General features: G+C 40.1%; 2 protein-coding genes across 3 annotated transcripts in view; one reads left to right on the top strand and one right to left on the bottom strand.

Annotated features, from left to right (window-relative positions):
• The first annotated feature begins 661 nt into the window (after positions 1–661).
• LOC106567086 (probable Bax inhibitor 1) lies at positions 662–7,141 on the top strand. Its single transcript, XM_014135967.2, has 10 exons — positions 662–938; positions 3,406–3,492; positions 3,583–3,691; positions 3,824–3,944; positions 4,088–4,136; positions 4,233–4,330; positions 5,655–5,734; positions 5,876–5,976; positions 6,102–6,177; positions 6,291–7,141. The coding sequence occupies exons 2-10, from the start codon at positions 3,437–3,439 to the stop codon at positions 6,312–6,314; spliced, it is 714 nt and encodes a 237-aa protein (XP_013991442.1). The 5' UTR covers positions 662–938; positions 3,406–3,436; the 3' UTR covers positions 6,315–7,141.
• A 65-nt stretch (positions 7,142–7,206) lies between these two features.
• Positions 7,207–13,183, bottom strand: part of LOC106567084 (nck-associated protein 5-like) — a 50,348-nt gene continuing 44,371 nt past the window's right edge. For both annotated transcript variants that reach the window (XM_014135964.2, XM_014135963.2), the window contains exons 11-13: positions 9,255–9,548; positions 8,871–9,019; positions 7,207–8,647 (exon numbers count right to left, since the gene is read on the bottom strand). In XM_014135964.2, the coding sequence (XP_013991439.1) occupies positions 8,384–8,647; positions 8,871–9,019; positions 9,255–9,548 (707 nt within the window). In that variant the 3' untranslated portion in view covers positions 7,207–8,383. The remainder of the gene's footprint in view (positions 8,648–8,870; positions 9,020–9,254; positions 9,549–13,183) is intronic.

Raw genomic sequence — 13,183 nt, 5'->3', positions numbered from 1 at the left:
TCAAAGTCATCTTTGGATATCAGTTATCTTGTTAGGGCTTTTGTGTTAAATCCACTGCGCTGTTTCAGGTGCACTGTTTATGGTCGTCACAGCAGTATGTAGGAGGACATTTTCAAGATGTGGGAAGTGTGCAGAAGTGCATGGGACAGAGGATTGTGTAGTTTCGGTGGATAAAGTTGTGTGTGTCAACTGTAGGGGTGAGGAAGTGTCTGTCCGGTGCGAGAGAGACAGGTAGGGGTGGCCAGAGTCAGAGTAGTGCAGGTGTCGTATACTGAGGCAGTGAAGAAAGTAGAGGAGGATGGTTCAAGGGTGAGGGGTCCTGAGAGGATGCCTGTGATTAGTGGATCTGTCCCAGCACAGAGGGATAGGTCAACGAGTGATATATGCTTCAGTAAGGTTGGCTTCTTAGCGTTCATTGCTAAGCTATGTACAGCATAAATTGAATGTAAATCAGAGAAAATAGATGTTGTGGTGCAAAGAAGTATTTGGGTATACGATATTTGACTTGAGAAGTGTTACAGGGTGTGTTGAGTTGTGGTGTCCTGTCCTCCCAGGCCTGTGGCATGGTCAAAGTAGTGGAATGGGGTAGTGTTTTTTTTAATGAGTGTAGCGTTAGTAGTAGAAACCATGAGCTGTGTACCTTGGCAATCAGGGGACAAATAACAACGACGGACTAGCGACGTTTTCGTCTTTTGTATGATGATGATGATGATGATTATTATTATTGTTTTTTTATTCAGTTCATTACCCGTACAGTTGGTGGCGGCGTGCACTATAAATGAGTGCGAACGCTATTATATCAGAGAAGAAGAAGAATTGTTACTACGTGATGATGTCGCTACGTTGAGACGTTCAAATTGATTGACACGTAGCTACAATTAGTGAACAAGGAAGAAAATTAAAAGTAGAGATAATTAAAATACAAGAAATAAAGCTAGGTATGTATTGTCTTCGTTATAACGTTTTCATTATGTATTAGTTAGTATTTGAGTTTAAGTTCTAGCTAGCTAGTTAACATTAAATTAACGACGTAGCTGGACAATTCCATGGTAACGTTAACGGACTCTGATTTTTCACTTTAAAAAATTACAAACAAAAACCATTGATTTCAAAGTTTTTAGCAAACCATACAACTCTATGCACAAAGACTACTTTTAACAATTTCCTCCGAAAATTTTACAAAAACACATTTACAGGAAGAACTGTGCAGATACAAAGTTTGGTTACATAATTAAACTTACGCAACATAATTACGGTAAACTTAGCATCTGCACAGTTTTTTCCTGTAAATGTTTTTATTATTATTATTTATTCAGAGCTGCTAACTTTTGAAGAAAGCTTGTGTTGAGATTTGCTATATGAATTTAATTGCGCCTGGCACAACCCCTAGATTGGGAGTCTGGGGGTTTTCCCCCAGGAAAATATTATTGTTTTAAAGCTAATTTCCTGCAATTATATTTATTTTGACATGACTTAGGCCTATGATCAAGATGGCTAATAAAAACCACAGGTCGGGTGTGTCCAGGATGCTTTGAACATTTGACAACTTTGTTACTTTGAGATTTCTGGGGGATAAAATTGAAAGTATAATAAAAAAACAAACATTTTTGAAGTGGTTTGACACTATTCAGACAGTAATAACATTTGATGGAGAGACTGGCAAATGGGAGAAACAATGGGAAACTTGGAAGCATGGATTGATTCCTGTTGTGGAAAGTTGTATGGGGCACATGCTGGGGAGTGTTAACACTACCCAAAGGCTCTGCTTGGGAAATACTCATATTAATGCTTGATGGCAGTGGGTAACCAAATCATATATTGCAGTTTCCTTCTCCATATATTACTTTCAAGGTAAGGACACAAACATTTTGTAATTTGGGTAAACCCAGCATGCACCTCAGGAGGGTTGGCCACCCTTGATCAATGTTTCCCAAGTGCTGAGTGTTTGAAAATGTTCTTGTTCTAACAATTAATTTCTCAATCACCCAACCTTCAAGCATAATCTAATGAATATTCAGGTAGTTTATGCAAACTAGTTGAAGATCCTTGCCATCATCTTACTCTTCATAGACAAAATATGATGTGTTTTTGAGTTGTGAATCCCCCTACCATCTCTGCCTAGTATGTGCACAAATACTAAAATGCCCAAAAATGTTATTTTAGGCCTGGAGCATTCAGTATTTGTATGACTTATTAAAACATTTCCATAAAGGGCTGCAAAAATACATAGCCTGATATAATTAATTTTCAAAGACCCAAGTAGGCATATCAGATTTCAAATATGTGATTACACTGGCAAAATAATGAAGAAGTGGAATAATAAAATATGTGTGGGGAATAACAGTAGTGTTTTGCTGACAAGCACACAAATTAACCTATATTGTTGCTCATTGTTAAGCAGGAGAATTGTTCCGCTGATCAGACTAAATAAAGTAAATAGATAATAAAAACTCCTGAAATCAAGATTACATTAATCTGCCCTTAACACCTAACCAAATTATTTTTCTAATTATTACCCCCCCCCCCGAATCAAATTTACACTTTTGGGTTCACAATCTGTTTGACTAAATTATTTTCATAGTTCAGGTCACCCTACCAAACTTCCCTGCTAAAACATATTGTACTTCTGTCTGCTTGCTGCCTTTTTGTTGTCACAGCCTAAAAATCAATAACCAAAAGACCAGATTAATGCAAGTGTGGATTAAATCGATTTTAGTACATGCTGTCAAAAGGCTGCATTCAGCAATATGGACAGGAGTAACAGCAACCTAATTGTGTTGACAACATAAAACAGTGCTACTGTGCTGCTCTATTTACAGTTTTATAAAGTCACCCGATACCGTTATTTCCATTCAGCGCCACTACTAATGTTGAGGGACGTTTCTTTAAAACGCGCACCAAATCCCCTTGATCCCTCTACATAACTAGACCAATCATATGCTTCATTGTGAAACGGTGAACAGTGCTGTGGTAAAACAGGACAATGATAGAGGTTCCGCTCACAATGTTAAATTGCAGGTGCAGATGCTACAATTTCGAAATGATTTGGAGCACAGTTGAAACGTATTCAATGGACTAATTAAGAAAATAAATGCAGTACTTTTCAATGCGTGAGATATGAGGTGTGGCATGTGAGCGTGATGTGGGAGAGTTGGCTGTTCTGTTTACTGTGTAAATTGTTCAATGTAGTCATTGTGCATATGGTTTGGTAAACTTTTTGAAATCAATTGTTTTTGTTTGGCATACATTTGAAAGTGAAAAAAATCGGAGTTTCAGTGTAATTCCGTTACAATGGAATTGCCCGGCTACAGCACAGATGGCTACAGTCAAGAATCGTTGGTAACGTTAGCAACATCAATCTTTCTCATTTCCGCTATCAACACAATAACTTTGACTTGTTTTTAGATCTGTCAAGATCTCAGAATCCTGCCTCAATATGAACATATTTGACCACAGCATCAAATTTCATGCTCTCTTCAAGTTCTCCCAAATGTAAGCAGATCTAAATCAAGTTTCCAATACAAATAATAATGCTCTGTTTCTAAGTTACTGACATGGTTAACTCAATGTTGTTTTCCCCAGTTCCCACTCTACCCAGTTACACCTGAAGCATGTCTACTCCAGCTTGGCAGTGTGCATGTTCGTGGCTGCAGCAGGCTCTTATGTCCATGTTGTCACACGGCTCTTTCAGGTAAACAGTAAGCACACCACCCCATAATAATAGACAAACATTGGCTAACAGATAGTAACTAACAGATAGATGTTAGTCAATGGTGAAGCGATATCTAATCAAAATACTACTGGCTTTATCATATTCCTTTAGGGTGGTTTGCTGTCACTTCTGGGTTCCCTGGGCATGATGGTTTGGTTGTCCATGACGCCACACAACTCAGAGACAGAGAAGAATAGACTGGCTATCCTTGCAGGGTTTGCTTTCTTCACAGGTAAACTCAGGGCTCTAGACAGCAATCTTTGACTATTCTTGACTGTAATATCTTAGTATCATTAGAACAAAAACTCAATATTGATGAAGAACACTATGGCCAATATGCCTAGTCAGTCAAATGGGCTTTTTCTTTCTCACCAGGTGTTGGTCTTGGACCGGCAATGGACTTTGTCATTACCATTAACCCAAGGTGCTATTGAATATTGTTGGAAATAATTTCTTAAGTCTGTTTGTTTTTCAATTGAAGAGTCAAGAGAACGTGTCTTTGCCTATCTGGTCTCTCTAGCGTCATTGTGACAGCCTTCCTCGGAACCTCCATGATCTTCATCTGCTTCACTCTCAGTGCTCTGTACGCCAAGCGTAGGAGCTACCTCTACCTGGGAGGTACAAAGATGTTCTACACTATTCAATAGCCTAGTTAACTCACTTAACTTAAACCCTTTTGCTCTTCAGGATCATAAGTCATTCACCTATTTCACAGAATTAATGTTAATTTAGTCGAGATATATACAGTTAATTCGGAAAGTATTCGGACACCTTTTTCCACATTTTGTTACGTTAGTCTTATTCTAAAATTGATTGCTTTTTCCCCTCATTAATCTACACACAATACCCCATAATGACAAAAGAAAACAGGTTTTTAGAAATTTTGAAGAAAAAAAAAGAAATGCCTTATTTACATAACTATTCAGACCCTTTGCTATGAGACTTGAAATTGAGCTCTGATTCATCCTGTTTCCATTGATCATCCTTGATGTTTCTACAACTTGATTGGAGTCCACCTGTGGTAAATTAAAATGATTGGACATAATTTGGAAAGGCACACACACCTGTCTATATAAGGTCCACTTGACAGTGCATGTCAGAGCAAAAAACCAAGCCATGAGGTCGAAGGAATTGTCCGTAGAGCTCCGAGACAGGATAATGTCAAGGCACAGATCTGGTGAAGGGTACCAAAAAATGTCTGCAGCATTGAAGGTCCCCAAGAACACAGTGGCCTCCATCATTCTTAAATGGAAGAAGTTTGGAACCACCAAGACTCTTCCTAGAGCTGGCCGCCCAGCCAAACTGAGCAATTGGGGGAGAAGGGCCTTGGTCAGGGAGGTGACCAAGAACCTGATGATCACTCTGACAGAGCTTCAGAGTTCCTCTGTGGAGATGGGAGAACCTTCCAGAAGGACAACCATCTCTGCAGCACTCCAGCAATCAGGCCTTTATGGTAGAGTTGCCAGACAGAAGCCACTCCTCAGTGAAAGGCACATGACAGCCTGCTTGGAGTTTGCCAAAAGGCACCTAAAGGACTCTCAGACCATGATAAACAAGATTCTCTGGTCTGATGAAACCAAGATTGAACTCTTTGGCCCGAATGCCAAGTGTCACGTCTGACGGAAACCTGGCACCATCCCTATGGTATAAGTATGGTGGTGGCGGCATCATGTTGTGGGGATGTTTTTCAGCGGCACGGACTGGGAGACTAGTCAGGTTTTAATATAAATCAGTCAGTTTTTTTATATAAATTTGCTAAAATGTTTAAACCTGTTTTTGCTTTGTCAGTATGGGGTATTTTGTGTAAATTGATGAGGGGGAAAAACAATTTCATCAATTTTAGAATAACGCTGTAAGAATGCACTCTATATACACTATATACATATTTTTTTACCATGTGATTTACTACTTTGATGTGATGTGTTTTTTGTTGTCTTCTCAGGGACTCTGATGTCTGGATTGTCCATCTTGTTCCTTGTGTCTGTGTTGAACATGTTCTTTGGATCAGCAATGCTCTTCAAGGTTTCCTAAATATTTATAGATCTATCTCTCTCCGGACTTGGATGTGAAGTGATTCCACTCATACATTGGAAGTGTGTAGTATAATTGTGAGTTCTCAGCAAGGTGACCCAGGTGTAACATGGCTCTTCTCTTCACTAACAGGCTCACATGTACACGGGGCTGGTCATTATGTGTGGCTTTGTTCTGTTCGACACTCAGCTCATCATTGAGAAAGCCGAGAACGGAGACAAGGACTACGTCTGGTGTGTCTTTTCAACATTTCACTAAATAAGCAGTCGTAAAGCTTTTTACTTGCTGATGTATTAGAATGGAAAAAATATATATAAAGTAAATGCAACGAAGTAATTGTTTTTCTGTCTTTTGAAAGGCATTGCGTGGACCTGTTCCTCGACTTTGTGACCATTTTCAGAAAACTCATGATTCTTCTTGCCATGAATGAGAAGGTAATTTTTGTATTTATTTTTTACACACAAAATATGAATCTATCATATCATTTCTTTTTTTCTCATATAAGCACATTTCACAGTATGCAAATTGTAATCTTTTATATTTTCAGGACAAGAAGAAAGAAAAGAAGTAGATGGAAGAAATCCAATTGAAGTTTCAAATAAAAAATGATCTGTGATAAGGAACAGAACCAGCAACAAAGCCTCTGTCTGCAATGCTGTTGGTGCTTTTACTATTTTTCGTTCTTTGTTAGCGTATGGTATATTGTTTTTGTTGCTTTGTTTTGAGCTTGCAAAAGGAGGTGACGATAAAAGGCTGTATTTTAAGCTACTGCTGCAGTGATGATGCTTGTCCTGTAGGGGGAGTGGTTGTTCTATGAAGGCCTACATTCGCAGAACTGTCTGAACTTTTTATTTTTTTTAGCCATTAAAAAAACTAATACAAGATTCTTTTGGCAGGCTGTTTTGAGCTTTTGGAGATGAATCATTGTTTTATTTTAAGTCATAATATTTTGGTTCGTTGTCAGTGCTATTCCCGCAATCTTTTTTGTTTTGTTTCATTTCTAGAAAGTATGTGACTGACATCATGACCTGTGATAGTCTTGAGCAACACTCTCCTTGAGCTTTTTTTATTGTCTACTGCTCCACTTATGTGTTATTTTGAAGAATAACCTTAGAAACAATCTCTTGGTACCGTTTTGGTAATTCAGATGACCTTTCATGAAGATTTAGTGCACTTTATGGTCAGACTGGTGAGCTTTTGCGGCACAAAAAGGACTGGTCAAGGCTGTAGAATAGATGGACCAACTGCCGATGCATTCTCTCACAAGATTTTTTCCAATTTGTATTTTCTTTCATGTTTTGATCATCTGTATACTGTGAAAAACACCTTTTACAAGTGTAATAATGATAATCTAATTTGATACATTTATTTAAATACATTTAAAAATGTTTAACTAAATGCCTTTTTTTCATTGCAGTACATGCATGCAAACATGCTGATACACATTTCAATTGCAAGGTATATGGTGTAATTTTCTTGTATTTATTTGTGCTTCAGTGAGAACACAAGAAATAATCATAAAAACATTTTTAAAAGTATGTTGACATCTTGGCTGTTCAAGATTGACATCCAGCGTTAAACAAGAATCTATTTTAGCCAGGTGACTGCATTTACACAATATTACAAAAATGGACAATTACCCAAATTATGTGGAGTTGATTTAACATAAATAATACAAATACATATTAATTAGACAATGTAGCCACATCTCTTTTTCACAATATTATTGCTGGCATCTATTACCTTCAAAGAATGGTGAGCTAAACTAAAAACATATTCTGACAAGCTTTCTTGGCAGTTACAGAGACATAATCTGAACAACACCATCAACAAATAATTGTATACTTGAAAATTGTCATGTATTTATTCAATAGCGAAAAATCACAAACATTAACATTCATTTTTTTAAGAGCTCAAGATAACGGGATCAGTACATTGTCTGAACTGATAAAGAAAAGAGAAGGACATATTAGTAGTAAGTACTTGCATGGTCAGGGTGTTCAGCGCTCTGTAGTTTGTAATAAATATAGTAAGATCTTTTGGTGAGGGTCAGAGTAATATTGAACAAGGCATATTCAATTTCAACAAAGACTGAGAATGTTTGATCTTGTCTGGATATTTCATAATCCTAAAATGATTTAAATAACTATTTTGGTTAGCGGAGTGTGTTCTTTCCAATTACCTCCCGTCATAAAACAGTGTTATTCTGAATAGTCTATATCCTTTGGGTTGTAGTTATCCTGAGGAGAGGTTTTTCTTTCCAGTTAAACTTGCAACATAGCTGGTGAGAAAGCATACATGTAAGTCCTAAGGGGACCATCTTATCACAGTCCTTATCCATATTCTTCTAAAGGTGGTCAGTGCCACTTGTACCCTTTTCACAATACTGAGCCAAACCAAGCTGGGTCGAACCAAGTTGTATCCGGCTGGCCTGGTTACGCATCCACCATAGAAGCTGAAACCATTCTGGAAAGGACAATGTGAAAAGAAAATATTCGAGCCAGTCCAATATGATTCGGTTTGACACGATATTGTGAAAAGGGTATATCTTAGCACAGTCCATATCCCATGTTCTATTAAGGTGCGTCAGTCAGCACCACAGTAAGATCTGCAAAGCACCTGTCGCTCTTCCTCCCCCTGTCATCCCTGGCTACCACAGGAAGAGAGGCTGTCGTAGAGAGAGTCACTGAGTGACTCAGGGGTCTCTAGGACCTGGGGTCGGCTGGGGGAGAGGGCCTCCTCAGGCCTCTCCCTCACCAGCTCTAGGCCCGCCTCCCGGCCAAGGCCCATCTCTGGGGCACTGGGCGTACTGCGGATCTTCCCACGTCGGCTCAACCCTGTCTGTGCCGGCACCGGCAGACTGCTGGGGTCCATGTTACGAGAGACAGAGGGACCAGAGGCCTTCTATAAGGAGGAGGCAGAAGAGGAGTGTTGAGAGAGAGGAGAGGGGAGAGAAGGAGGGAGGGAAGAGAGAGACAGTCATTTGTACAAAGTTCACAAATGTCACAAATCCACAATGAATTTTTAATAATCCTATTATAAATGATTCATGAACACATTGTAAAGAATTTACATATTTCAAATGGAAAATAGTTAGTCTGACATTATTGTCATGTTTTCAACCCACCCCTCTGAATGGGGATCCATAGGGGGCAGTCTCCACCTCTTCCTCCATGGCCAGGTACACCTCAGTGGGCCCTGCAGCGGTCTTCAGGTTGGGGAACGTCCAGGTCTTTGAGTGGGGGGACAGCATGTGAGCTCCATAGGCTTCTTTGTCTGCAAAGGTTACAAAATAAATGTTATTCTTAAATGAAACAGGCCATACATAAAGTACATTGTTATTGTATAAAACTCATTAACATTTTTCCTATACCAAATCATCAGATTGCTATACCCTTGTTTTTGAGTATTGAATATTTTATATAGTGTATTGTGATATATTTCATATTACATACTGTGATATAAAGTATTTGATATTATGAATTGTGATGTATATTTCTCAGTACTGTACCTTCATGAATGACTCCAGCTGTCTGTCTGTTCATGCCTTTCCCCTCCAGTACAGACCCGTACAGTACCGGGGTGGTCATCTCTCTGTGAGGTTGATAGCACTGCTCCAGGGATGAGGGTTCTCTGTCCAGGGTCCTAGCCCTCCTTCCTACCCTCCCTGGAGAACCAGAGGAGCCATGCTCAGCTCCAGCCCCCCTCATCTTAGATAGGCTTCTTCCTGCTGCCCCACTACTGTAGTCAGGCAGAGGGAAAGTTCCAATGCCACTGTCTAGTGTGTAAGTGGAGGCTCCAGAAGCTAGTAGGAGAGGGGAGAAGTAGAGAGAGAGAGAGGAGAGGAATTGTACTTGTTACATTTTGATAGATGTCCATGTTGTCATTTTTGCTTAATAGCTCCTACAGTTGAAGTCGGTAGTTTACATACACCTTAGCCAAATACATTTAAACTCAATTTTTTACAATTCCTGACATTTAGTCCTAGTACAAATTCCCTGTCTTAGGTCAGTTAGGATCACCACATTATTTTAAGAATGTGAAATGTCAGAATAATAGTAGAGAGAATGATTTATTTCAGCTTTTATTTCTTTCATCACATTTCCAGTGGGTCAGACGTTTACATACACTCAATTAGTATTTGGTAGCATTGCCTTTAAATTGTTTAACTTTGGTCAAACGTTTTGGGTAGCTTTCCACAAGCTTTCCACAATATGTTGGGTGAATTTTGTCCCATTCCTCCTGACAGAGCTGGTGTAACTGAGTCAGGTTTGTAGGCCTCCTTGCACGCACACGCTTTTTCAGATCTGCCCACAAATTTTCTATGGGATTGAGGTCAGGGCTTTGTGGTGGCCACTCCAATACCTTGACTTTGTTGTCAAGCCATTTTGCCACAACTTTGGAAGTATGCTTGGGGTCATTGTCCATTTGGAAGACCCATTTTCCACCAAGATTTAACTTCCTGACTGATGTATTGAGATGTTGCTTCAATATATCCACATCATTTCCCTCCCTCATGATGCCATCTATTTTGTGAAGTGCACCAGTCCCTCCTGCAGCAAAGCACCACCACAACATGATGCTGCCACCTCCGTGCTTCACGGTTGGGGTGGTGTTCTTCGGCTTGCAAGCATCCCCCTTTTTCCTCCAAACATAATGATGGTCATTATGGCCAAACAGATCTATTTTCGTTTCAACAGACCAGAGGACATTTCTCCAAAAAGTACGATCTTTGTCCCCATGTACAGTTAAAACTGGCGAGTGTAGAGAGTATAGAGATATTGTTATCCACGTCGGCACCAACGATGTTAGGATGAAACAGTCAGAGGTCACCAAGCGCAACATAGCTTCAGCGTGTAAATCAGCTAGAAAGATGTGTCGGCATCGATTAATTGTCTCTGGCCCCCTCCCAGTTAGGGGGAGTGATGAGCTCTACAGCAGAGTCTCACAACTCAATCGCTGGTTGAAAACTGTTTTCTGCCCCTCCCAAAAGATAGAATTTGTAGATAATTGGCCCTCTTTCTGGGACTCACCCACAAACAGGACCAAGCCTGGCCTGTTGAGGAGTGACGGACTCCATCCTAGCTGGAGGGGTGCTCTCATCTTATCTACGAACATAGACAGGGCTCTAACTCCTCTAGCTCCACAATGAAATAGGGTGCAGGCCAGGCAGCAGGCTGTTAGCCAGCCTGCCAGCTTAGTGGAGTCTGCCACTAGCACAGTCAGCGTAGTCAGCTCAGCTTTCCCCATTGAGACGGTGTCTGTGCCTCGATCTAGGTTGGGCAAAATTAAAAATGGCGGTGTTCGCTTTAGCAATCTCACTAGTATAAAGACCTCCTCCATTCCTGCCATTATTGAAAGAGATTGTGATACCTCACATCTCAAAATTGGGTTACTTAATGTTAGATCCCTCACTTCCAAGGCAGTTATAGTCAATGAACTAATCACTGATAATAATCTTGATGTGATTGGCCTGACAGAAACATGGCTTAAGCCTGATGAATTTACTGTGTTAAATGAGGCCTCACCCCCTGGTTACACTAGTGACCATACCCCCCGTGCATCCGGCAAAGGCGGAGGTGTTGCTAACATTTACGATAGCAAATTTCAATTTACAAAAAAAAAAACAATGACGTTTTCGTCTTTTGAGCTTCTAGTCATGAAATCTATGCAGCCTACTCACTCACTTTTTATAGCTACTGTTTCAGGCCCCCTGGGCCATATGCAGTGTTCCTCACTGAGTTCCCTGAATTCCTATCCGATCTTGTAGTCATAGCAGATAATATTCTAATTTTTGGTGACTTTAACATTCACATGGAAAAGTCCACAGACCCACTCCAAAAGGCTTTCGGAGCCATCATCGACTCAGTGGGTTTTGTCCAACATGTCTCTGGACCTACTCACTGCCACAGTCATACTCTGGACCTAGTTTTGTCCCATGGAATAAATGTTGTGGATCTTAATGTTTTTCCTCATAATCCTGGACTATCGGACCACCATTTTAGATGCAGTTGCACCCCTAAAAATTAAAAACATCTGTCATAAGAAACTAGCTCCCTGGTATACAGAAAATACACGAGCTCTGAAGCTAAACTACTGAAAGAGCTGCTTCCTGTGCTTGGCCCTCCTATGTTGAACATAATAAACGGCTCTCTATCCACCGGATGTGTACCAAGCTCACTAAAAGTGGCAGTAATAAAGCCTCTCTTGAAAAAGCCGAATCTTGATCCAGAAATTATAAAAAACTTTCGGCCTATATCGAATCTTCCATTCCTCTCAAAAATTTTAGAAAAAGCTGTTGCACAGCAACTCACTGCCTTCCTGAAGACAAACAATGTATACGAAACGCTTCAGTCTGGTTTTAGACCCCATCATAGCACTGAGACTGCACTTGTGAAGGTGGTAAATGACCTTTTAATGACGTCAGACCGTGGCTCTGCATCTGTCCTCGTGCTCCTAGATCTTAGTGCCGCTTTTGATACCATCGATCACCACATTCTTTTGGAGAGATTGGAAACCCAAATTGGTCTACATGGACAAGTTCTGGCCTGGTTTAGATCTTATCTGTCGGAAAGATATCAGTTTGTCTCTGTGAATGGTTTGTCCTCTGACAAATCAATTGTAAATTTCGGTGTTCCTCAAGGTTCCGTTTTAGGACCACTATTGTTTTCACTATATATTTTACCTCTTGGGGATGTCATTCGAAAACATAATGTTAAATTTCACTGCTATGCGGACGACACACAGCTGTACATTTCAATGAAACATGGTGAAGCCCCAAAATTGCCCTCGCTAGAAGCCTGTGTTTCAGACATAAAGAAGTGGATGGCTGCAAACTTTCTACTTTTAAACTCGGACAAAACAGAGATGCTTGTTCTAGGTCCCAAGAAACAAAGAGATCTTCTGTTGAATCTGACAATTAATCTGGATGGTTGTACAGTCGTCTCAAATAAAACTGTGAAGGACCTCGGCGTTACTCTGGACCCTGATCTCGCTTTTGAAGAACATATCAAGACTGTTTCAAGGACAGCTTTTTTCCATCTACGTAACATTGCAAAAATCAGAAACTTTCTGTCCAAAAATGACGCAGAAAAATTAATCCATGCTTTTGTTACTTCTAGGCTGGACTACTGCAATGCTCTACTTTCCGGCTACCCGGATAAAGCACTAAATAAACTTCAGTTAGTGCTAAATACGTCTGCTAGAATCCTGACTAGAACCAAAAAATTTGATCATATTACTCCAGTGCTAGCCTCCCTACACTGGCTTCCTGTTAAGGCAAGGGCTGATTTCAAGGTTTTACTGCTAACCTACAAAGCATTACATGGGCTTGCTCCTACCTATCTTTCCGATTTGGTCCTGCCGTACATACCTACACGTACGCTACGGTCACAAGACGCAGGCCTCCTAATTGTCCCTAGAATTTCTAAGCAAACGGCT

The sequence above is a fragment of the Salmo salar genome, chromosome ssa13 (assembly GCF_905237065.1).
Source record: "Salmo salar chromosome ssa13, Ssal_v3.1, whole genome shotgun sequence".
Taxonomy (NCBI): domain Eukaryota; kingdom Metazoa; phylum Chordata; class Actinopteri; order Salmoniformes; family Salmonidae; genus Salmo; species Salmo salar.
Note: the sequence above shows the minus strand (reverse complement) of the source record. Positions and strands in the feature narration are given on the sequence as shown.

Bases quoted from the DNA above. Each gene is read 5' to 3' on its own strand.
- LOC106567086 (XM_014135967.2), top strand. From the start codon at position 3,437: ATGAACATATTTGACCACAGCATCAAATTTCATGCTCTCTTCAAGTTC. The intron at 3,493-3,582 runs GTAAGCAGATCT...TGTTTTCCCCAG, and splicing joins CTCTTCAAGTTCTCCCAAAT to TTCCCACTCTACCCAGTTAC. The intron at 3,945-4,087 runs GTAAACTCAGGG...CTTTCTCACCAG, and splicing joins AGGGTTTGCTTTCTTCACAG to GTGTTGGTCTTGGACCGGCA.